The following is a 26598-nucleotide window of genomic DNA, read 5'->3' on the forward strand; positions in this document are numbered from 1 at the left end:
GTTCCATGGGGTACTGAGAAGAAGGTATATTCCTTTTTGTTAGAATGGAATGTTCTGTAGATATCGATTAAGTCCATTTGAGTCATAACATCAGTTAAGTCCCTTATTTCTATGTTAAGTTTTGATTTGGCAGATCTGTCCAGTGGTGAGAGTGGGGTGTTGAAGTCTCCCACTATTAATGTGTGGGGTTTTATATGTGATTTAAGCTTTAGTCATGTTTCTTTTACATGTGTGGGTGCCCTTGTGTTTGGGGCATAAATGTTCAGAATTGAAACTTCATCTTGGTGGATCTTTCCTGTGATGAGTATGTCATGTCCTTCTTAATCTAGTTTGAAGTCTATTATGCTGGATATTAGGATAGATACACTAACATGCTTCTTAAGAACATTTGATTGGTAAGACTTATCCCAGTCTTTTATTCTGAAGTAGTATCTATCTTTGAATTTGAGGTGTGTTTCTTTTATGCAGTGGAAAGATGGGTCCTGTTTTTGTATCCATTCTGTTAGCCAGTGTCTTTTTATAGGTGAATTAAGTCCATTGATATTAAGGGATATTAATGACAAGTGATTGTTAATTCCTGTTATCTTTTGGTGGTAGTGGGTGTGTACTTCTTTTCTTTGGGGTTTACTGTTGTGGGGTTATCTATTGCCTGTGGTTTTGTCTTAGAATGTCTTGTTCACTCCATCTACGATGATTGAAATTTTTACTGGGTATATTGTCCTGGCTGGCATCCATGGTCTCTTAGTGTCTGCATTACATCTGTCCAGGTCCTTCTGGCTTTCCAAGTCTCCATTGAGAAATTGGGTGTTATTCTGATGGGTTTGCCTTTATAAGTCACTTGGCCTTTTTCCTTTGCTGCTCTTAATATTCTTTCTTTATTCTGTAGGCTTAGTTGTTTAATTATTATGTGGTGAGGAGACTTTTTTGGGGGGGGGCCTTATTGGTGAAATTATTAAGGCCACTCCACGTAGTTAAAAGGAAAGTTTATTAGTGGCATAACTAAAAATGAAGGGATAGGTAGGTCGCAGGGTCTGGGGAAGGTGTATCACAGTCCAGCGGTGTTCTCTGGAGCTCTGCTTAGTCAACCTCCACCGTCCAGGGTCCAGGAACAGAGAGCTGGCCTATCCGGATCTCAGGTCTTCTGGGTCTTTCCTTGGCCCCGCCTTATAGGTGTGACAGTTACTGAAGCCTCAATGGGGGTTGGAACTTCCAGATCAAAGCTGGAATGGCTTCCCACTACAGGGTCTAGTCTGTTTGGTGTTCTATACGCTTCTTGTATCTTCATAGGCATTTCCTTCTTTAAGTTGGAAAAGTTTTCTTCTATGATCTTGCTGAATATATTTTTCTGTGCCTTTGAGTTGGTATTCTTCTCCTTCCTCTATCCCTATTATTCTTAGGTTTGGTCTTTTCATGGTGTCCCAGATTTCTTGGACATTTTGTGTTATGGCTTTTTTGGCTTTGGTATTTACTTTGACTGATGAATCTATTTCCTCTATTGTATCCTCTACACCAGAGATTCTCTCTTCCATCTCTCATATTCTGTTGGTTATGCTTGCATCTGTATTTCCTGTTCTTTTACTGAGATTTTCTATTTCCAGCATTCCCTCTGTTTGTGTCTTCTTCATAGTTTCTATTTCCCTTTTCAGGTCTTGAAGTGTTCCCCTCACCTGTTTAATTGCTTTTTCATGATTTTCTTTAAGGGATTTATTGATTTCTTCCCATTTTTTTATTTGTCTTTTCCTCTATTTCTTTATAGATTTCTTCCAGTTTTTTGTTTGTCTTTTTCTCAATTTCTTTATGATTTCTTCCACTTTTTTGTTTGTCTTTTCTTCAATTTCATTTTTCATTTTTTCTTGAAAGGCCTCTAGCATCTTCATGATACTATTCTTAAGGTTGCTTTCTTCTGCTTCTTCTACTTTGTGATGTTTAGGTCTTGCTGTTGGAGTAGGGCTAGATTCTGGTGATGCTGTATTGCTCTTTATGTTGTTGTATGTACTTCCATCTTGACTTCTGCCCAACTCCTCCTCTAATGGGTGTAAGAGGTGCCTATGTCTGAGCGAGTTGCTGTCGGTCCACTCTGTGCTTGTTGTGTATGTGCCTCAGGGGACCCCACTGGGTCCAATCTTAGCTCTTGGTCTAATTGGAGCAGGCAGATTCTGTGTCTCAGGGAGCTTCTCTTGGGTCAACCCAAGCTAGTTGATTCTGTGACTTAGGGATCCACTCTTGGTCTTATCAGGGCTCTTGATCCAGTCAGAGCTGACAGATTCCGTGTTTTAGGAAGCCTCTCTTGGTACAATGAGCAGATTCTACTTCTCAGAAAGCCACTCTTGGTCTAATGAGGGCTGGCAGACTCCCTGTCTCCTGAGGTCACTCTTGGTCCAATGACAGCTCTTTGTCCAATGAGAGCTGGCAGTTTGGTTTCCAAGCCTCAGGAAGTGGCTGGGGTCTCGGGCAGATGGTTATGGGGGCAGGGCATGTAGATTGCAGGGTACACTGGGAGGTCTTCATGAGGGGGGCCTTCCTGCAGTAGCCCTGCCTTCTGGCCGGCAAGTGGGCGTGAATCTATTGCTTTAAACTGAAGAGTGGTTAGGACAGAGAAGCAGCAGCCTTGGCTTCTGACTTCTCCCACCTTAGCTTTTCAATATGGCGGTGGTACGTTTGACGCCAGCTCTGAGAGTCATGTGTACCACTGGGCTCTTGGAAGCAGTGGGTCTATGCCTCCATTAAAGCAGCGTGTAGCCCAGAAACCTTTCCTATCTTTTTCTTCCCCCAACTTTCTTTTTTGTCTATACTAGCAAAAGCTATATCCACCACACAGCATACTGTGCAGCTTGGAGATGCCTTTGTGTACTGCAGAGGGAATCTGTCATGCTGCACTCAAGCCCACAGGCTGCTGTGAAACTGCCACACTGTAGCTCATGGCTTGCCTGAGAGACACAACTAGGAAGTTGTTTTTAGCTATGTTTTAGAATCTTTTTTTTTTTTTTTAAGCTTTCTCAAGTTTCAGGCCTCACATTGGGCACAATTTGCAGCTGAAAGTTTTCCTGTGTCCCACCTGGTCTTTAGCCACTCAGACCCAAGTAAACACACGGAGGCTTATATTAATTATAATTGCTTGGCCATTAGCTCAGGCTAACTACTGATTAGATCTTACATTTAAACTCAGTCCATTTTTATTAATCTACATGTTGCCACATGTTCCATGGCTTTATTTGGGTGCCATTACATGCTGCTCTCTGGACATTAGGCTGGTGTCTCCTCATTCAGCCTTCTTCTTCCCAGAATTCTCCTTGTCTGTTTATCCTGCCTATACTTCCTGCCTGGCTACTGGCCAATCAGCATTGTATTAAACCAGTGTACAAAAGCATTAACCCACAGGATAGAGGCATTCTTAAACTTGACAAGTCATAGGAAAAAGAACATTTTTGTAGTGAGGAATAGAATCCTACTTAATAGCAAACATTATAGATAGTTTGATGAAATCTGTAAAATATTTAACATATGCATACATAAGTATGTTTCAAAGATTTATCCACAGTCTATCTTCCTTTATGGAAAGATTAGGATTTCCTTCAAGACTGTAACTGGGGAAATGTTTTTTTTTTCTTTTCTCTCTATGATACATAGGCATTATGTCTAATGATATCCACTTACAGAGAAATAACTATTTTCTATTTCTGCTTTCTTTCGAGTTTTTTGGCATTGACATTCTAGAAACACCTTGAAATGCAATGCTCTATAAATCAGCATCTTATGCTTTCTCACATACTCATGACTATCTCTGGCAACAGTTTTCTCTGCTTTCTTCAGTTGTTTGTTGAGCACGATAACTTCTCAATTTTTTTAAAAAGATAGAAAGATTTGTAGAAGACTTTTAAAAAATCAGCTTTGACACTTGTTTCTTCTTCATTTTTGCTAAGGCACATGAATCCTGGCTAAAAGGATATGATACTGCATTTTAGAAATATCCAGTGAATGCCACAGCTTTCTTCAAAATTTCATTTTCATTCAAGATGAAGTTGATATAGAAATGACATGAGTAAATGTTTTTGTTCATTCTTCCATTCATAGAGGAGATCATTATGTTTTTACTGCCCTTTGAGCCTGCATTGGTTTTTCTGTTGCAATGTCAAAATAGTCCAAGATTTAGAGGCATGAAAGACAAAATTATTTTCTACTGTGGTCCATGAATTTACAAGTAATTTCACCGACCACATTGGTTTATGGATTACATCCAACATGTTTTAGAATGCAGTCACTTGAGGTTTGACAGTGGGATTGAAGTTCTGGAAGTCCAATTGTGAACTGAGAGAAGGGTAGTAAGATCCAACCATTTGAAGAAGTATTCAATTATTTGATGTCATACTTCAAGAAACTTTTATTATAAATAAATAAGCATCAAGAGAATAAATATACCTTGTGTAGATTCCTTCCCTAGGCACAAAACTTAGGGTGTGGCACACAGTAATCTTCAAATAAATGCTTATTGGAAACTGGAAATTCACCTTAGTGTTCCATAATAGCAAAGAATAAAACTATATTCAATTGTTGACTAACCACCAGCTAAATTTGTTTATTATGTCTTTTGTTAAGTTAATTATTTTGATGTCATTAAACTTATCCATTTTTCTATGTGATTTTGTAAATTAAGGGTCTAGTTTTGAAAGAGGAGTCTTTAAGCCCTTTGGTTAGAATTCTGTTGAGGCAAAATAGGAAATAAGGAAATAAATGTGTAATGGCAAGAATGTTTTGTCCATAGTAGCACTAATTAAATCAGTATACAGAAAACCTATCAAGCATATCACATAGGTAAATTTTTCCAAGTGTTCATCATTTGTACAATAGAAGGGATAAGTGCCCTAATATGATTAGAATTGTATGCTTTAAGAGCTTATCATGCTAAATAGGCAGTAGTGTATAAATATAATGACATAGGGGAAAATGTTAGTCCTAGTTAATTCTAGAATTTAAATGATAGATATATAGATACAGATAGGTAAAGAGAGAGAGAGAGAGAGAGAGAGAGAGAGAGAGAGAGAGAGAGAGATTTACAGAAAATTCTCTTTCAGTATTGTAATTATGTGTTGTATTCAGCTGCTTCTCTTTAATAATCAGAATAGAAGTTTTATGAAAATATTTCAAAAATTAAACAGAAAAAAGGCAGTTCTATATTTCTAAATCAAGGCTCTAAAGATGCTACCATCTGTCAACATCATTTGTTTGAATTTATTCAGATATACTCCTCTTTAACGTGATTTCAGCAAATGTTGTTTGTTTCTTTCCAAAATGCTTCTCAGAAATAAAGAAAAATATTTTTATATAAGACTGAAACTCAAAAACTATTAATAATTGCTAGCAAATTACTTGACTTGGAGTAATTATTTTATATCTGCACACTCACACACATACATGAGCACATAAATACTGCTGTTGTTCTCAGAATTTTTAAGACACTGAATTTGTCTCTTGTGTTTATATGTACAGACAATGTTTGTCAAGAATATCAATTTAGAATATCTGTATATTTTTTCCTGAAAATTGGAATAAATTATCTTATAAAGCACACATGCCAATTAAAATATAAACCAACAGTCTAACTTACAGAAAGTGAAGATCCCTCATCCAAACCTATTTGAAGGGACTCTAAGGCAAAGCTAGAAACAAAGCCCCTTACAGACAGCATAAGAACCTTTCTGGTGGAGTCTTGACTAGTTTGTAATGACAAACCTGTTGGATCATTCACTGCCACTGAGACATGTGATTCCTTGGGGAATGAAAATGAATCCACTGACAGCTGTAGCAGCTTTTCTGATACTTTGGGACTGTTATGACAAAAATACCAGGAGCCCAGAGGCTCATGTGCAGCAAAATATTTATTCCTCAGAGTTCTGAAAAATCAAGCTAAGGATCAAATGAAGGATTAAACAGATTCTGTGTTTGATGAAGGCTCTCCCTCTGGTCCATAGAGGACACCTTTCACTCCTGCTCATTTGTTGAGATTCCTCGCTCCCCCTTTCTTTCATAAGGGCATAAATCCCCTCCCAAAGGCTATGCCTTCATAATTTCTTGTGTTATTTTCCTTGAATTGAAAATAGATTTTTTTTTGCCGGGCGGTGGTGGCGCATGCCTTTAATCCCAGCACTTGGGAATCTTTGTGAGTTCGAGGCCAGCATGGTCCAGAGAGCGAGATCCAGGAAAGGCGCAAAGCTGCACAGAGAAACCCTGTCTCGAAAAACCTAAAAAAAAAAAAAAAAGAAAATAGATTTTTTTTAACAGATAGTATATCCTGATTATGGTACTCCTTCCTTCTAACCCTCTCAGCTCTGCTCTTCCTCCCCTCCCATCCAGACCTTCCCCTCTCTGTCTCTCATTGAAAAATAATGGGCTTCTATGGGATAATAATGAAATGTAATAATAATATAATATATAAAGATAAAACAAACACTAACACATTAGAATTGGACAAAACGAACAAACAAAAGGGAAATATCCCAAGAGAATGGACTCATTCCTTGTTGGCACTTAGGAATTTCATCACAACCCTAAACCAGAAGGCATAATATAGACAGAAAGGATATTTAGGCTTGAAAAAAAGAGAAGAAAAAATATATAAATTAAATAAAATAATAAATATTAAAAGGGATAGAGGGATAGCTCTGACATGACATTATGAGACAAGGATCCCTTAAGGATGCTGGTGAGTTCCGTTTTGGTTGGCCATATACTGTTCCTGCCTTCATCATTTAATCACTCCCCAAACACTCCATCGCTGAATGCATCAGACTGAGACTGTCACCACACAGATGGAACCTGTGTGACATAAACAGTCAGACTGTAGCAACAGCTGTGTAAGTAACACTACAAAGGTGGAAACCAAGTAAGAATCACACTAAAATATTAGAGCTAACAACTTCCTATCAAATTCAGGTTAAAAAAATAATTAAATGTCTCTCACACTTACTCCTCAAGGAAATGTTCTAAAGGGATGACTGGATAAAAATGAAGTGATTATAGAGCAATTACTTCAAATAATAGACTTTATTCCCCCACATTCACCCAAAAATCCAAATTTCAGTCACTAAATTTTGTCGTATATATCTATGATTATGTCTCAGAAATATAGCACTTGTAAAACTGTATTTTCTGCCTGATGAACCTCCAGTGTCAACAGAACCTTTAAGGATTAGAGGGTGAAAGGTACATGGATACTGATCAATAAACAACCTAGGTAGAGACTCAGACTCATATCACCAAGCCAAAGTACACCAAATGTCAATTAAATCCACTGTTGTGGCTTGTGGTAGAGGACAGAGTGGAGTAAGCGAGTTTGTTGAACATTAAAGAGAAAAATAATAAGTTATAAGGATGCAGGAGGACTAACTAAATGTGGGAAGTTCATGAACTAGGAAAAAAAGTCATTCAATGTGAATTTTTTACATTTGCTAATTTAGGAGCCTGTATACTTTTGCAATGGGAGAACTAAATGGAACTATAAATTAGTTTATAAACATAAAGAATACAAAGTGCTTGAAGGCTATGAAGTAATGAAAGTACTCAGGCTGAAACACCAGTAACAGGGCCACACAGAAGCTGCTGATGAGTTCCGCTGTGTTGAAAAGTTAAAACATTACTGTGGTGGTATTGTGTTCCCCAAAATATTGTGTACCCTAATAAACTTACCTGGGGTCAGAGACAGAGCAGCCACTATATACAAAGGCTAGAAAATGGTGGCACTCACACCTTTAATCCTAGCACTCCAGAGGCAGAAATCCCTCTGAATCTCTGTGAGTTCAAGGCCACATTGGAAAAGGCAAGGCATGGTGACACACGCCTTTAATCCCAGAAAGCGAGCCTTTAATCCCAGGGAGTGGTGGTAGAAAGTAGAAAGGTATATAAGGCATGAGGAAGTAGAGGCATTTGTCTGGTTAAGCTTTCAGGCTTCTAGCAGCAGTTCAGCTGAGAGCCATTCGGATATGAGGACACAGAGGCTTCCAGTCTGAGGAAACAAGACCAGCTGAGAAGTTGGCCAGGTGAGGTTAGCTGTGTATTGTTCTGGTTCTCTGATCTTCCAGTTTACCCCAATACCTGGCTCAGGTTTGATTATATTAATAAGAACTTTTTAAGATTCCTGCTACACATTACAAAAAACAGGCTTTTCGCTAGGAGACTGAAGACAGAGACTCCAAGAATCTGAATTCTACTGGACTTAGCATTGAAACATCCAAGTTATACCCAGGGTTGTAGTTCTGATCACAAGGGCAGTGCTTTCCAGTACCTCTCCAAATTCAGACAGTTAAGCTTTCTAAGCAAAAAAAAAAAAAAAAAAAAATACAATACAATATTAATGTGTTAGAGCCATAATGATAGTCATCCTTTATTTGATAATAGAAGCACAGTAGAATGGGATGATTTTTCGATAGCCCTGCAAGAAATCTGATTTTATCTTTGTTCTGACCTTGGAAAGTTGTGTGAAGAAATCACATTGTGGAATGCATTGTCTCTGCATTGAACTTCCTGGTTACTGTTCTACCTTAATTCTAAACTTTGTGTAGAAAGTTATGTGAAATTTTAACCTGTGCAAATTCTCATGTAAAAACCTTTTATTATGCACCAGCTGAAGACATTTGTAGGCCCAAAAACTTTTCATCAACACAACAAAAGGTTTTATTTTTCCTTGAAGGTGAATGTCAATTACTTTTTCCAGTTGCAACATTATATACTTTCTATTCATTGGAGTTTTGTCATTACAAATTATTTTCTAAGCTGTTTCCAGGAGGGAGAACTTTTTTAGAATGTAAAATTAAATGTCCAAAGGGGTCTTGATCCACAAGTTGATAAACACTGATTTGAATTAAAAAAATGAATGCATTAGTTTTTGGTTTTTCAGCAAAAAAAATGTATAATTTTTGTGCTAAATGTGTAAATTCATATTTCAAATACAAAAAACAGTTCCTGTATGTTAAAATTTAAAACTCTAAATGTAACATGTGTAATTCAAAAAATAGTGCTTTGAAACCATCTGAATTGGTGAAACAAGTGATTAAGTAATCTTTGACACTATTTTTATGCATATGTGTGAGAGATTTGATAGGATTACACTAAGCTATAGGACGCTATTTTCTTCTGGGGTTTACCTACTTTTTTCTCAGATCTTTTTTTCATCTTAGTGCCTGCAGTTTAGCCATGGAATTGATTTATATGCTACCTATCCTCTATCCTTTTTTTAACTGTACAAAAAATGATATATCTCTAGGCAGGTCACTCAGCACTTGAGTGTTGAATACATTTTTCATGACAAGGTGAATAATTTGATAAGAAAGTGATTGTGAGTAATTTGGGTAAATGTTTATGATCTAGGTTTTATGTCCCATTTAAAGACTTAACCTGGGCGATTGGCTGAAGCTCTATTCTAATACATCTAAACAGTGCCTGTTTCTCTCGTGAGGCACTTTCTCCCTGTTGTTACATTGTCTGAATTAGTTCTTTTTCTCCAGCATGTAGCATGTCAAACATTCCGTGCTGTCATTATTGCCGCTGCTGTTTCACCACTTTGCCCTCCCTCCAGTGGTGAGGTGTTCAACTATGAGGAGAGATGCTCCATAGCATGGTGGAAGAAGCATAGATATCACACACCATTCTGCTTGCTGTTTGAGAGGGTGTGATTTCATGGGATTTTGTAGATTCAGAGTTCTGTAACCATCACCAAAAATCGATGTTTGAACATTTCTGTCCCTATCAGAAGAAATAACAAGTTACAATATGACCCCACAGTAGCTTTTTTTTTTTTTTTTGCTTTAAAAAGTCTCTGTTGGGAGTTAATTTCTCATGGATATATTAAGAGTTTTTCTTCTTACATTAATGTCTTTACTGAATTTTGCAGCTAATATAAGGACATTAGCATTTTTATATACTTCTGTAACACAGTACAGCCATATAGGTATCTACTACAACTAAAACATTTTGTAGCAGATGTAATTCTTTTGATAGTACTAACTATGGCATGAAAGTTTAATTTTTTTTCTGTAAAATGACCTCCAAGCATTTCTGCAACAATCATATGCATATCTAATTATGAAAATTAGTTTAATTAATTGAATTTTTAAATGTTATTTACCACTCAGTGTGATTCATCTAAACAATTAGCAACATATCTAATAACAGTTTTTCTTATAAAGGAAATGAATTGAGCTTCTTATCTGAGCAGGAAATCAACCAGCTTCATAGTGTGTTTCAAGTCAACAGGGAAAGGAAATGGAGAAGCCGGGCTGTGATGGTGCACACTTTTAATTCCAGCACTCAGGAGGCAGAGGCAGCAGATCTCTGTGAGTTCAGCTACAGAGTGAGTTCCAGAAAAGGTGACAAAGCTACACAGAGAAACCCTGTCTCAAAAAAAAAAAAAAAAAGGAAATGGAGAAAAAATGCTGTCACACAAAACGGTACTACCCTTATAAATTGTTTATACTTACAAGTCTAAGACTTCTTTAGTTTGATGATAAAGAGTCACCTATAGAGAACATCCCCCACCCTTCCACCTCACCCCCATTTTCTTTGAAAGGAAAGACATCTTCTGAGTAAAGCTTTCTGTCAGAGGAACTTAATTTTTTTTTCTCTTATATGTGGGAGATGGCTAACTCCAGAGTGAAATTCTTAATTTCATATTAAATACCTGTGCCTCCAAAAGAAAGTGTCTTTTAATAGTAACTTTTTAATGGAAAAAAAATACGGGAGGGGGACACTTTCAGGGGAAAAATGATGTATTTTGTAGATATTGCTATTTTGTGCTAATGTGCCCAGTAGAAGAGGATCAGTCCATTCAGTTACAATCAGCCTTAACACTTACATGTGTTGGTTAGGATTCCCAGAACGACAATTAGAGTTTGACAAAGCATACAGTGCTCAGAGGAGATGGATGACTGATAACACATCTTGTTAATGGCCTCACTCAATTATTACCTGGGTTGTTTTAGAGACCAAATAACCAATTTAAATTTTATTGGGGGCTGCAAATCACTCTTAAAGAGACAAACAAATGCCTGCACAAATATCACTGCAGTGTGGATTATTTACCCAGAAGATGTTATGACGGGATTATAAACATTCACTCTCTGTGCATTAAACTGATGTTTCTTGATAGTAGGAGTCTCCAAATTACTTTGATTTAACACCTCATCTAGGATTAAACTCAAAGCTTGCACCATGCTTCTGAAACAGATGCAGACTCCAGGATATAATTTCTTGCTAAAGCAGCCAAGTAATGTTGCCTCCAGTAGAAGACACAGCTATCACAGTGGATAATGGACTGCCAGGAGAGTAGGAGCCTGCTTGGAAATGGAGCTTATAGATTTTTCCTTAAATGGAAGCATTTGGCTGCTAATAGAAGAGTATACATCTTGCTCTAAAGTCACAATTGTCCAGACAGTGCATTATCAATGAAAAGACTCAATTTTTACTATGTCTTCATAATTTTAAACGCTTTCCATATATTCTTTGTACTCTTTTATGCAATAGTCACACTATCCTTTACAAAATATGCAAGTGAGAAGTGCTATTAACTCTTGTTGAAATTCCAGTTTATCTATAAGCATGAAAGAGAACTAATTTTATATTTTTGGTTGTGAGCCTAGCTTTTAAAGACTGAGCCATCTCTCCAGCCCGAAAGAGAACTAATTTTAACTGAAACATTTCTTCTAGATTTTTTTTTATTTGAAAGTGTTTTCATTTAGAAGAGCATCAAGTTACCTTTAAGTGGATAAATATCTTATTGTTGGATGAAAACATGTTTAAGTAATATTTGTTAAATAATACAAAAATAAATCATCTTTTAAAACATAGACAACAGATAGAGATAAAAGCCCCAGGAGATGAAACACATGTGATAACTAAAACGGTGAAGCCAAACTACACTTCATTAATAATCATGAGAATGTAATTGAACTATGCTGAAAGATACTTGATAATGACTAGTTAGGCCATAGCCATAGTGTAGGCAAAGGGAAGAAAACAGAGGATGAAAGAATTCCTCAGACAAGTGGAATTTGCAGCTCCAACTTTAGAAATAATTTGAACTCACTGAAAATGATTGAACATGTGAGCAACTTAAGACCTGGTCACATGGATCAGTTGCATGGCATATTCCAGAGGAAAAACAGCAGATTACTCAAGCAGGACAAATTACAGAAAAGGAAAGGAGAAAAGGAAAAAAAATCTGAGGACATTTTAAATATTTATAACAGGAAAATATTAACAACTTTGGCTACAGATACAAAGTATAATAAAAACGAGCAAAACAAAACCAGTTTCACAAATAAAGGCAAATATAATGTTGAGAAGAAAATGAAAGTGCCGTGGTATTTTTATAAATAACAAAAGTAAATAAGTATAAAGAATATTTTTATAAGTACATGTGGGTAACTTCTCCAAGCATGGTTATGACGAATATTAAATTGAAAATAATTTCTTTCCAGGACAATTATAAGTCACATGATAGAATTCAGTGTTCCATTTCAGTGCATAGCTCCTGAATTTTAAATATATTATTTATATATTTATTTATCATTGCATAAATGAGTATAATGTTCTATATATAACAATATTATCAAGAAACATAAATTTTGGTTCACCTATAAAAATTATATATTGTTACAAATTCATTATTTTCAATGTCTGATTTCTGGGGTGGGGTCTGAATTTATTGAAATGTATCACTATATATAGCATTATTGTCACTTATTTCTGTATAAGTGCATTGTTTGTTTAATAAAAACATGATTTGCAGTCTGGTTTCTTATTTTATATTTTAGACATATTTAAAAAGTGGAATTTCTTATTAAACAAATTCTTGTACTTTAATATTATACACATTATTTGATTTGAGTTGGTCATTATTAAGAAATAACTTTGGATTGCAGTTAGTTTTAGTTTTTAATTGAAGAGTCTATGCTTGCAAATCATAGTAAAATAAATTTGGAAGCTCATACAACTATAGAAAGTTGTAGACATCATTTTATGACCTTCCACTCTCCAGGAAAGATACAATAATTCCTAATTTGCATTTTGGAACGAATCTTGTGTTCTTCTTTTTGCTAGGCTACTGTCCTTACAGATGTCACTATGTATTTTGCCAGCTTATTTAGTCATGTGTTAAAATTTTCACAAAATAATCCATCCTTCTTATAGTGCATTCATAAAATTTTGCATAAACTAGACAAAATGGGGAGGTCATCGTACTTGAACTTCATTAGCTTACTTAGAAGCTTTGTGCATATTGTACAGATTTATTAAATTATCATTTAACTGGTTTTTATTTCAGGGAGTAGTCTATTTCAAATTAAAATACACATTGCAGTGTCACTGAAAGGAATTAAAAATATTTTTTACACTTTGTGTGTTCTTTTCTTCCACACCCTGTTTGCTTTAGTCACTGAAACTTACCAAATATTGGATAAAAATTTCCATGATGAAATTCTAGTATGAGCAGAAATGAATTTAGTATGTTAAGACAATGATATTTTAAAGAATTTAGGTAGGTTTGTATTTATCTAAGTAAGTAAGGCTACCATAAAGTAAAATGCAGTTTCATTAAGATTCATGGATAAAAAAATAAGATGATACCAGTATGGGATGAGTGTGTTGACAATAACCAGAGAAAGTGACAGCACATAAGATCTCCTTCTTCTCTTGACTGATGAAGAGTTATTAACAATGTTCAGGAACTAGAAAATTAAATGCCAGTTTCATTTCAGTAGTCCTAATACTGTTTTTGTTAACCTTGGAAAATACAAAAGTTCATCTTTATGTGATGTTCCTAACTTTAGCCAGTGTCATTTCCTGTGTTCCTGTCTTTCTCACCCAGATTTCTATGAATCATTTCACTTTTTTGTCTTCCTTTGGAATACAGATTGATTGTAATACATAAATATTCATAATTATAATGGCCTCAGGGCAAAGATGTTAATTATGAATCTGCCAGTAAAATATGATACCAGGGTCAGGTTCAAGTCTAGATTGTCATGGCAGTTATGCTCGTTAGGACCTGCAAGAAAATTGGGGCCTTGTAAAACAAAAAAAAGGTTAAGGATCCTAAGGGTGGGTGGTCTGAATTGATTTGCTCTCCTGGTCAGAAAATCTGAAAGTTTTGAGGGCATTTTCCTCATCTCACCCTAATTGTCAGACAGAAGAAACTTATTTGACCTAATTTTATCACGTGGTTCTTGCCCAATATGGGGAAACCCATGTAAAAGTACAAAAACCCAACAATATGCTTAAGAAAATTACCTTTTGGAAATTATTTGAGAGATGATAGATAATAAAAACACAAACAAAAATTAAATATATGACATAACTATACATTTCAAGGATACTTACAGTTTTAAATCTGTTATGTGCTGGAAATCATAAAATTAAAATCATGGGAGCAGGACTGACAATGTTCTGTTCTCATATTTGTTATTTTTCTGTCACTGAGACAGAATGCCTAGAAGGGGCAATGAAAGGGAGAGAAGATTTACTCCAGCTAATTTCTAATGAAATTAAGTCCATCATGATGGTATGGAAGACATGACACTGGGAACATGCTTTGAAGAATTTGGACAGCACAGCAGATAAGAAGCAAGGGGCAAGAGAGGATGCAAAAACCCACCCCTGATGTCTTACAAAAATCCACCTTCTCAAGGGTCTACAGCTTCCCCAAATAGCACCAGAAGTAAGCAAAGTGCTCAAAACAACAAGCTGTACAAATTATTTAATATCTAAATTATAACAGTAACTGTGCTCACATGACATGTATAGAGGAGATGGTCTGTATGTGTGTGCGAGATAGTGTTTTCTTGTGTGTGTGTGTGTGTGTGTGTGTGTGTGTGTGTGTGTGTGTGTGTGTGTGTGTGTGTCTGTGTCTGTGTCTGTGTGTGTGTGTATCTGTGTCTGTGTCTGTGTTTGTGTGTCTGTGTCTGTGTTTATATGTGTCAGACTGATGGTTATGTGGAGGCCTGGTTCTGTAATAAGCTGAATGCAAACAATTTGTGTAATTTGAAGGCCTTCGAACATAAATATGGTATGCATTTTAGTCTGAGAAGTCTGAGAGCTAGAAGATTTGGGAGTAGGTAATCAATGCTCTAGCTCAAGCAGTTGGACTAAAAGTAAACTCAGCCTTCTTCCTTGTAGGTAACTTAGAGTTCCAGGGACTAGATGATCTCCATCCTCACTGGAAGGACCATCCCTACCGGGAGGACCATGTGTTGGACCCATTCAATCAATTCAATTGCCAATCTTGCTGCTTCTTATACTGTCACAAACAAATCTGTAAACAATATTTAACCAGATATCCAAGCTATCTTTGTTCCAATCAAGTTGACAAATAAAATTAATCAAACAACTACTGAAAAGTGACTCTAATTCATCTTAGATTCAGTTCAGTCTAAGATGGCACCAGTGACTTGTTTGATCAATAGAAACAGAAATGCCATTATATAACTTTTGAGACTAAGGCATGAGAAGCCTGTAACTTAGGCCTAACTTCTCTAACTATCTTTACAAAGCATTCTAGGTAATTTACTGTACTTTGGCTACCACAATCTAAGAACACCAAGCCACATAGAATTTCCTAGAAAACCAAACACCATGTGCAAAGAAAGAGACCAAGATCATGCAGGCACAAGATGTAGGAGCACAGAAACCATTTTATAACGGAGTCCTTTAAAACATATCAACATAGGTATGATGGCGGATTTTGGTTGACTACATGACTACATCTGAAATTAGCGAAAATCCATGACACTGAGTAAACCTGTGAAGAATTTTCCATTATTGATTCATTTTAAGTGGGAAGACCCACCTTAAATTTAAGTATTTTAAGGGAGGAAGATCGACCTTAAATCCTGGCCACACCTTCTCCTGGTAGGCTACATAAAAGACAAGGTTCTGTTTGCCTTCTTTCCCTCTCCATCTCTTTGGCATATTCATTCCTCCTCTAATATTAGAGCCCATTTGATGTTGTTCCAGCATATACTGAAGACAGACTGAGATTCACAATCCTGGACTGAAAAACAACTGAATTCTTAGACTTTCTACCAGGAGACAGACATTTTTGGAAACTCAGACCATAACCTATAAGCCACATTAATAAATCCCATTTTTTATATATAGATTCATTCTGTCAGTTCTGTTTCTTTGGAGAACCCAGACTAATACAGTAGGTAGCATCATTTTGAGAACTATTAAGAGAACCTTTCTTTTTAAATTACATGATCTACAAAGTTATTAAAAGGTTGGAATGTTTCTCCCAAGCTGCACAGCCTTAACATATATGCAGAGGACAAAGCTCAGACCATACAAGCTCCATGATTGTTGCTTGTGTGTGAGCCTTTATGAACCCCACTTAATTGATTCTTTGAACTGGTAATGTTCTCCTGATGTCCTCAACCATGCTGGCTTATACAAGCCTTCATTCCCATCTCCTTTGGGCTTCTTCACCTAGTGTTTGGCTGTGGGTCCCTGTATCTGTTCCTATCAGTTGATTCATGAAGCCTCTCTGATGATGATTAAGATAGATTCCAGGCAGTTTTCATTGCACTAGGTTTCCACATCACCTCAAAATGCCCTGAAGTTCCACTTGTCTCTCCCTGCCCTCCATCTCTCCACATCCTCTTCCACCTCCTCCTCCCAATCCCTTCTGTTTCCATCCCTACCTACTCCCCCAATCCACCTGCAAAATCTATTCTATTTCTGCCCCGGCCAGCGGGGTATCAACGGGGGCGACCCACCTGTGGGAGAGAATGAGAGGGACGGGGGAGACACGAAAGGACGACAGCAAGACAGTGTGTTCTGATCAAGCTGCAAAGTTTATTCTCCTCAGCAAGGCTTATATAGTATGGGAGGGGGAGGGGAGGAGGGAAGGGGTGCACGACATGCCGTACGTGCAGGTGAAGGGGGACGTGCAGGTGCGGGGCTACGTGCAAGTCGTGCAAGTCGTGAGGCTGCTAGGTGGTGGGGTCACTGGTCAGGGCCCATTGTTCTGTTGCTATGCTACCTGACCTGCCTGACCTGTTCTTTATCTTTGGGGGCATCCGGTTTGGGGTAGGGGCTTGTTCTCTGGCTTAGCTAGTACTTTTCCATGGTCCTTGTTTGGTCTCTGACATCTCCCCCTTCTATATGTATAGCAAAACAAAGAAAGGAGGCCCAAATGTTTTTGCCATGACGGGAGAGGGGTGACAGAGGCTCTATCCCTGATAAGTTCCATTATTGGCTGTCGGTCCATGCAGGCGTCCCCACATGCCCCGAAGGAGGCTGGAACGATGCAGTTTTTACAGGGGGCGGGTTTGAATTTGGGAGGAAAGGGTATAGGGTCTGCATAACCGCCATGCAATAGAGCTTGTCATCCAAGGCACCCAGGATGGTGGAGCACTTAATCTCCCTGCCTTCTGCAGTCCCGGCTGCACCCTCAATCCCCTATGCAGTGGGCTCCAGCTCCCAGGCACAGGTGCATCCTCCCCTGGGCGGAGGGGCCTGTGCTGATATGGAGTCTGTATCTGGTTCATCGAGACCACGATCATGGAGATCGAGGCGATGGTAATGAACCTGAATTTGTTTTGCCTGAAGTTCAGCCAGCTGACCGCGCACAAATCGAGTTAGTCGAGACAAGGCCCAAGGGCCGAATGTCAAGACAACAATGAGGCCAACCAAGGGTCCCAGAAGGGACGGCAGGAGGGTGGTTAGCCAGGGCGATGCAGAGAACCAATTTTGGAACCAGCCTAGCTCTTGATCTCTTCCTCTTTTGCCCTTCTCTAAGCCTTCCCGGACTTTGGCCATGCTATCCCTTGCTACTCCTGTGTGATCAGTATAAAAGCAGCACTCTTCCTTAAGAGCGGCACAGAGACCTCCTTGCTGTAAAAAGAGGAGGTCGAGCCCTCGGCGGTTTTGGAGGACCACCTCTGAAAGGGAGGTGAGGGAGGATTCAAGGGCGGAAATGCCTCGCTCAAGCTGTGCTATATCTTCATCTATGGAAATTCTAAGCTCTGAATAATGTTGATTAGATAAAACTAGGGAAGCTATACCAGTGCCGGCTCCTGCAGCCCCGACCCCCAGGAGGACAGCCAGGGTAACCGCAGTCACAGGTTCCCTTTTCGAGCGATGGGGGGACGCGAGGGCAGCTGTTTCTGTCAGAGTCTTCTCTTCCCATCTTCCCGAGAATTGATCTGGGGAATAATAGGTTAGCCTAGGGATAAGTTGAACCAATATACAGAATAAGGGGGCAGAGGGATTATTTAAATGAAGAGAAATGCATGGTGTTAGGCCATCAGTACAGGCCCACCAAGTATCATTGGCAGGAAGAAGATATCCAGACTTAAGGGAGGTATTTAGGTTGTCTGTGATATTACAAAGGGGCTGATAAGCAGAGGGAATGGTAGTGCCTTGGGTGACAAGGCAGCGGCCTGAGCCCATAACTTGGGAGAGTGTAAGGCGAGATGTGGGTGGCTGTTGCCAGCGACAATCATGTGGGTCAGTAGTTAGGGAGAAATCTAAATCAACAGCCACTCCTTCATAAAATGGGGGTGCAGAATGATAGCAAAGCCAGCAGGAGTCAACCAAATCAGGCTTGGAGGTATTAAGTACCTGGTAGGTTTTTGTGATAAGGGTGGTAATTATATCTTTGGTAGTTGGTGGGGGAGGTGGGAACGTAGGAGAAAAACCCGTGGATGTCTGAGATATATTGGTTGTAGGGAAATCATTGTTGCCAAGAAGAGAGTTGGGACCGATGGCAACAGGGTTAGGGGAATTGACAGGCTGTTTCAAAAGTTTAATGATAAAGGTGACGCCTGTATCTCTTCCCTCCTGAAATAGGCGAAGGCCCCAAGTGAGGCCCGCCTCCCAGCCTGAATGAGCTCTTCCGGCCTCGGTGAAGGTAACTTTTAGTGGGTGGCACCAGGAAGAACAATCAGGGGTGCCATGATAAGTATTAATATGTCCAATGGAATAATTATTGGTAATAGTAATAAAATCCCAAGAAGAAGAGGGGTGCCAATAGGCATTGCCCGTAGTCTCACATCCCCAAGACTTGCAAAAAAGATCTCCAGCTCCCCCACATTTGTGGAGAAGATTGCGAGGCCGATGATGACCAGGGCAGACATAAAAACTGAGGGTGGCAAGCTTTTTTCTCTGGGCCTGATTTGCACACCCAGGGGGTCTAGGCCTGGGGTCATGATAAGAATCAAAAAGCTCGGGAGCCCTTTCGGTAGGGGATTGATCATCAACATGCCAATCAGAGGATGTTAAAGTGGCCATTTTACAAAGGTCAGGATAAAGGTCAGGCCACCAGGGGGCATGGGTGACTAGGGAAGTTTGCCAGATAACATCTTGTCGCCCTGTCAGCACCTGCCAGGTATGGTTTAAGGGCTGGTGGCGATTGGTGTTTTGGGGTAGGCTAGAGAGGCTGAGGCTCGGAAGGAGGAGTACGAGACCCCAGACAGTCAGCTGACTCACGATGGGCAGCTTTATGGGTGGTCTCCATCCCTTTGGGGTCTTAGTCTTTGATGGCAGCTTTAGCATCTGGAAGAGAAGAAAAAGGGTCCTCAGAGGGGCTAATCGACCCCCTGGGTATGTTAGGTAAATTTACAGATCGGACCAGGCGCTCAGGGAGCCAGCGCGGGGCGTCATGTGCCTGGTCAAGGATGCAAGCGGAGCCATGGCCCCAGATAAGTACAGGATCTGGACCATTCCAAACGCCTGTAAGGGGGTCTCGCCACATGGCCAAAGGGCGGCTGGCGTCCGCTGAGGGGTGCCAATGGCGGTCAGCTGCTGATCGACCCTCACCATCCAGGGTGAGGAAGTTAAGAACAAAGAGGGCATGGCTCAGACGGTCTCGGGGGGAGACGAAGGAAAGCTCCGACATCTTTAATCGAGAGAGCCATGTTTTTAAGGTCTGGTGGGCCCGTTCTACAATGCCCTGACCTTGAGGGTTGTAAGGGATACCAGTAGTGTGAGAGATTTCAAATTGTTGGAGGAACCGTTTAAGTCCTCCGCTAGTGTATGCTGGGCCATTGTCTGTTTTTATATGTTTTGGGATACCCAAGGTAGAGAAGCAGACCAGGAGGTGAGCAATAACATCCTTGACGGCCTCACCAGTATGAGGGGAGGCAAAAATAAATCCGCTGAATGTGTCAACAGAAACATGAAGATATTTTTGTCTGCCGACGTCAGGAACATGTGTGACATCCATTTGCCAAATCATATTAGGCAGGAGTCCACGGGGGTTAACTCCAACATGGGGGACGGGGTGGGAGACTATACAAGAAGGGCATTGTTTAACTATCTCTCTAGCTTGTTGTTTTGTGATTTTGAACTTTAACCGAAGGGTTTTGGCATTAAGGTGGTGGAGGCGGTGGGCACAAGAAGCCGACAGGATGGGCTCTTGTAGGACTGGAAAAACCTGGCGAGTGGCTGTATCAGCCAGGGCGTTTCCCTCTGTGAGAGGGCCAGGAAGCTCCCCATGAGCACGAATGTGGCCAATGAAAACAGGATGGGAGCGTTCTCTAAGTTTTTGTTGAATTTGAGCGAAAAGGGGGGTGGCATTGGAAGTGGGCTTAATGAAGGGGGCCGTATCAAGAAGGGGAATTGAATGAGCGATGTACGCACTATCAGTGTAAATGTTAAGGGGGGGAATCATGGAAATCCTGAAAAACCTGCAGAACAGCAAAGAGTTCAACCAGCTGAGCTGAACGAAAGGGCGAAGGAAAGGGAAACGAGTGACCTTGAAAAGCATAAGCTGCAGTGCCATTGGCTGACCCATCGGTAAAAACGGTCGGGGCCTCAGGCAAGGGACTGGGGGAAATGACTTTTGGGAAGATAAAGGGATGAGTGCATGCAAAATGAAGGACTGGGTCATCAGGGAGGTGATTGTCAAGAAGGCCCAGGAACCCCGAGAGGGCAACACCCCAACAATCCAGTGTCTGGAACAAAAATTGAGTTTGTTCGCGGGTGTAGGGGGTTAGGATGGAATCGGGGTCCTTACCAAAAATCTGGCGCGAGGTCTGGCGACCGCGCATGATTAGGGAAGAAACAAGTTGGGGATAGGTGGGAATGACCTTAGTTTGACTGGCAGGCATATGAATCCATAAGAGGGAATGACCCTTAAGTTTATCCTGGTCCCTTAATGTGGAAGGGGAGCTCTGCCAAAGGACCCCGGTGGGTACATGGGGAGTAGATAAGACAACAAAAACCAGTGGGAGGGAATAATCAATCTGAAAGGAGGCTTGGGAGGAGATGGCCTTGGTGATTAGTGACAGGGCCTTATGGGCAGCCGGGGTCAATTGACGGGGGGAGGTGGGTTCACTGGGGCCCCGAAGAATGTCGTAGAGGGGTAGAAGGTCAGCGGTAGGGAGTTTTAAGTATGGTCGAAGCCATTGAATGTCCCCGAGAAGTTTTTGAAAATCATTAAGGGTGGTAAGGTTATCTGTGCGCAGCTGGATGCGCGGGACCAAGACTCGATTGGAATGCAATTCAAGGTCCAGATAACTAAAGGGCGCGGAGCGCTGGGTCTTATCAGGGGCGAGCTGTAAGCCAGCAGCACAAAGGGCCTGTGACAAATCTTGAAAGATTGCTTCTAGAATGGAGGAGCTAGGGGCGGCCAAAAGAAGGTCGTCCATGTAATGTAAGATATAAGTAGAGGGCCATTTTTGGCGTATGGGATCCACCGCCTGAGACACGAACTTTTGGCAGAGTCGGGCTATTTGCCATTCCCTGGGGTAAGACGCGCCAATGAAAACGGAGCATGGGGCCCTGAAAATTAACCCGAGGGAGGCTAAAGGCAAAATAAGCTCGATCATCGGGGTGTAGGGGGATGGTAAAGAAGCAGTCTTTTAAATCGATAACCATTTTGTGATAGGCCTCAGGGATGGCAATGGGTGAGGGCATGCCTGGTTGGAGGGCGCCCATGGGCTGCATAACCTTATTAATGGCTTGTAGGTCTTGGAGGAGTCTCCATTTTCCAGATTTTTTTTTTTTATGACAAAGATGGGTGTATTCCAGGGGGAATTGGATGGTTCAATATGACCGGCGGCGAGCTGTTCCTGTACCAACATCTCCGCCGCCTGTAGTTTTTCTTGTGGCAGAGGCCACTGGTCTACCCACACAGGTTCATGGGTAAGCCAAGTGATTTTGTCTGCATGGTGTACAGGGGGAGCAGTGGCCTCAATTAAAAACCCTCAAAGCCGAGACCCAGTCTGTCTGTCTTATTAGTTGGAACAATGGGTTGGGTTTGGCCCTGTTGAAATTTACCGAGACCCTTGCCTGGGATGAAGCCCATTCGTAACATTTGTTGGGTAACCACCTCATTTGGGCTACAGAGAATGACTTTCATTTGGGAGAGAATATCTCGGCCCCAAAGGTTGACAGGGAGCCCAGGGACCACAAAGGGGGTGACAGTACCCTGGTTGCCCTCCTCATCTGACCAGGTCAGAACTTTAGAGGATTGGAGGGTGTTGTTGGATTGACCTATGCCCTTGAGGTCAGTGAGGGAAGGGGTGAGGGGCCAGGAGGCGGGCCAGTGGTTTTGGGAGATCACAGTGGCATCAGCGCCAGTATCCAGAATCCCCTGGAATTTTTTGCCATCTAGTTTAAGGGTTAATGTGGGTTGAGAGTGGGAAATAGGCTGAATCCAATAAGCCTCCGACGAGCCAATCTGAGAAGCTCCTCAGGGCTGGGCGGACTGAACGGGGTTATCAGAGGAAAGCGCGGGGATGGTAACCAGCTGGGCAAGGCAGGTGCCGCGGGGGACAGCAACAAGACCCTGGAGTGCTGAGGCCAAAATCTTAATTTCTCCTGTATAGTCATTATCAATAATTCCAGGGTAGACCTGGACACCTCTTAAGGTGGATGAGGCACGGCCAAGGATAAGGGCATGGGTGTCTGGGGGTAGGGGGCCCCAAGTCCCAGTAGGGATGACTTGGGGGCCCTGGGACGGGTCTAGTATTGTGTCGGTGGCGGCACAGAGGTCCAAGCCTGCGCTACCTGGGGTTGCCCGTTGGAGGGAGCAGACAGTTGGGGAGCAGCCTGCGAGGCCCCATGGGGCACTCCCCGGAGCGGAGGGGCCAGGGGCTGGCCCCGAAGGAAGTTTCCCGACGGGCGGGGAGGGAGCGGGTGACCGTGAGCATTGGTTTTAGATCTGCATTCTCTCGCCCAGTGAAGGCCACGGCCGCATCTAGGACATAGGGTAGTTGGTAGTGGCCGAGTGGTGACCCCGGGCTGGGGCATCGTGGCCGTACCCCCCAAGGGGGCAGGGATTCTCTTAGGGCATTCCCGCGCAAAATGTCCCGGTTGTTTACAGGAGAAGCAAAGGCGACTTTGTTGGGATCTCAAATCTTGGGCGCCTGCCGACTTTAGGGCTGCGCCTATAGCCAAGCCTATGGTGTGGGCGGAGCCTACTCCAGCACAAAGGCGGATGTACTCAGAAAGGGGGGCCCTATCTCTGTGGGGGCGGAGGATCTCCTGACATGCTGGGTTTGCATTTTCAAAGGCAAGGTGTTTAACAAATGTGCTTTCGCTTTCCCCTGAGCCCAGGAGGCGCTCAGCAGCATCATTAAGACGGGATATAAAATCGCTATAGGGCTCATCTGGTCCCTGACGCACCTTGGCCAATGAGGTGGTAGCGGCACCTTTTTGGGGAAGCCGTTTCCAGGCTCGAAGGCCGGCGACCTGAATCTGGGCCAATAAGCCGGGTGGAAAGGTGGCCTGGACCTCGTTTTTGTCATAAGGAGTTTTTCCAAGTAGTTTATTAATGGTCCAGTGTTTTGAGGAAGGGTCATCAGCATTGCGCTGGGCCGTCTCACGGCAGTTTTCTGAAAAGTCAGTTTTCCATAGGACAAAATCGCCCCCAGACAGGGCAGCACGGGCCAGAAAATACCAATCGTTTGGCGTAAGCCAGGCCTCACTCTGGTTTTCTAGCAATGCAAGGGTAAAGGGAGCGGTGGGGCCATATTGAGCGCAGGCTGATTTAAGGCGCTCAACAAAGCGAAAGCTAAGTTTTTGGTAAGACTGACCGGGTGGGGGGCCCTGATCGTCCCCGGAGCCCGTAACCGGGGGCCCCTCCTCATGGAGTGTCTCTCCCTCCTCTTCAAGGGGAGGCAATTCCTCCATCTCGGGCAGAATTGGCAGATCTGATCCACTTGTCTGGCTTCGGGTAACGGGAAAAGCCAAAACTGGCTGTGGCCGAGGTTTTTTGAGTGAGGGAAATGTGGGGGAAGGCCGAGTTTTGGGGGCACCCAGGGCGAGATCAGAGAGCTCCTGATCAAGGGAGCGTAGTTCCTTCAGAAGGGCCAGGTGTTGTCTGCGGGCCCGAAGTGTGCCCTGTAGGCGCTGTAATTCTGTTACGAGATTAGGGGGAATTTCTGAATCATCGGGGGTCAGCATTGGGAGCGCCAGCGGTGAACCCGCAGGGGCCTCAATGACGGGGGCACAAAAGGGGGCAATGGGAGGGGTATCATAAGGAGGGGGCTGAGTAAGATTGTATGGTGTCTTTGTTGGAAGTGGCTTTTGTGAGAGGGGGGTTAAGGGGGCCAAGGACACATGAGGTGGCCAATCAAAATTATATTTGGCAGCCTCTTTTTTTTGACTGGCCTCATCGCCAGGGTTAAGGGGGGCCGGGTCAAGCTCCTGAAGGGAGGAGTAGATAGACTGGGGTGGGGGTGATTGGGCTCCTTCTTCCATATTTTTAATCTCCTGTATAGAGGGTGCTCGTGAAGGGGGTCGGGGAGGATGTGAATCAGCACGAGAGGGGGGACGAGACTGTTCTTTCATGACTTTTTGTCCCTGAGAAATAACCGACTCGATGTCAGGGGAGGGGAAGGTTCTTTGGATTTTGAGGATATCGTTAACAAGGTTCCAATAGGAAAAGATTACAACAGGGACTTTATCTGGACCAAAGACGCGGTAGTAGTCAATAAGGCAGTCACCCACCCTTTTCCAACGTTTTTCATCAATCGTTCCTTCTTGGGGAAACCAGGGACAACAGTCTTCTAAGTGACTAAAGAATTTATTGAGATCTTTTTTACGAACCCTTATCCCTCGTGTCTTGAGGGCCTCTTTAATGCCCTTAAGGAAAAGGTCATGGGAAGAACTTCCCTGTCCCATGGTTAAGCCTAAATTTAGACTAACCTCGTCCTTCCCGCTCTCCTCCGAATCGTCAAGAAGGGGCGTCGAGTCGGGCGGTCTCAACGGACGATCACCAAAAATCTCCACCAGACGTCTGGGCTTTCCCGGAGAAGGACGTTCAACTCCCGAGGAGGCGAGGGTCGAGCCACCACGTTGGGCGCCAGTTGCCCCGGCCAGCGGGGTATCAACAGGGGCGACCCACCTGTGGGAGAGAATGAGAGGGACGGGGGAGACACGAAAGGACGACAGCAAGACAGTGTGTTCTGATCAAGCTGCAAAGTTTATTCTCCTCAGCAAGGCTTATATAGTATGGGAGGGGGAGGGGAGGAGGGAAGGGGTGCACGACATGCCGTACGTGCAGGTGAAGGGGGACGTGCAGGTGCGGGGCTACGTGCAAGTCGTGCAAGTCGTGAGGCTGCTAGGTGGTGGGGTCACTGGTCAGGGCCCATTGTTCTGTTGCTATGCTACCTGACCTGCCTGACCTGTTCTTTATCTTTGGGGGCATCCGGTTTGGGGTAGGGGCTTGTTCTCTGGCTTAGCTAGTACTTTTCCATGGTCCTTGTTTGGTCTCTGACATATTTCCCCTTCCTAGAGAGGTACATATATCCTGCCTTGGGCCCTCCTTGATATTTAGCATCTCTGTGTCTGTGAATTGTAGCAGGATTATCCATACTTTAACATCTAATAGCCACTTATGAGGAGTATATATCTTGTTTGTCTTTCTGAGCCTAGATTACCTCTCTCAGGATGATTTTTCTGATTCCATTCATTTGCTTCCAATTTTCAATGTTTTTTTAACACGTGAGTAATACTCCATTGTATAAATATACCACATTTTTATCAATTCTTTACTTGTGGAACATCTAGGTGGTTTCTAGGTTCTCATTATTGTGAATAAAGCTGCTATAATATAGCTGTGCAAGTGTCCTTGTGTTAGGATGGAGCATCCTTGTGTATAAGCCTAGGAGTTCTATAGCTGGGTCTTGAGGTAGATTGTTTCCCAATTTTCTAAGTAACCACTATATTGATTTTCATAGTGGCTGTACACCTTTGCACTCCCAGAAGGAGTATTCCCCTTGCTCCATGTCCTCAACAGAATGAGTTGTCACATGTTTTTGATCTTAGCCAATTTGACAGGTGTTAGGTGAAATCTCGAAATAGTTCTGATTTGCATTTCCCTTATGGCTAAGGATGCCGCATTTTGTTTCTCAGCCATTTGAGATTCCTCCGTTGAGAATTCTCTGTTTGGATCTGTACCCCATTGCTTTTAATTGGGTTATTTGATTTGTTGATGTCTAGTTTCTGGAGCTCTTAATATATTTTAAGTATTGGCTGTCTATCAAAAATGGAGTTGGTGAAAACATTCTCCTGTACTGTAGGCTGCCGTTTTCTCCTGTTGTTGGTGTCCTTTGCCTGAAAGAAACTTTATAGTTTCATGAGGTCCCATTTATTGTCTTTCTT

At 41.9% G+C, this 26598-nt stretch overlaps 1 protein-coding gene across 1 annotated transcript; it reads right to left on the reverse strand.

The window, feature by feature from the left end:
* Positions 1-22953: 22953 nt before the first annotated feature.
* LOC128117204 (endogenous retrovirus group K member 9 Gag polyprotein-like) lies at positions 22954-25116 on the reverse strand. Its single transcript, XM_052749200.1, has one exon. It carries the CDS (start codon positions 25114-25116, stop codon positions 22954-22956), a length of 2163 nt encoding a protein of 720 aa, XP_052605160.1.
* Between the last annotated feature and the right edge of the window lie 1482 nt (positions 25117-26598).

Source organism: Peromyscus californicus, unplaced genomic scaffold (genome assembly GCF_007827085.1).
Source record: "Peromyscus californicus insignis strain IS unplaced genomic scaffold, ASM782708v3 Scaffold_20__1_contigs__length_68692818, whole genome shotgun sequence".
Lineage (NCBI taxonomy): Eukaryota > Metazoa > Chordata > Mammalia > Rodentia > Cricetidae > Peromyscus > Peromyscus californicus.

Bases quoted from the DNA above. Each gene is read 5' to 3' on its own strand.
- LOC128117204 (XM_052749200.1), bottom strand. From the start codon at position 25,116: ATGGGACAGGGAAGTTCTTCCCATGACCTTTTCCTTAAGGGCATTAAA.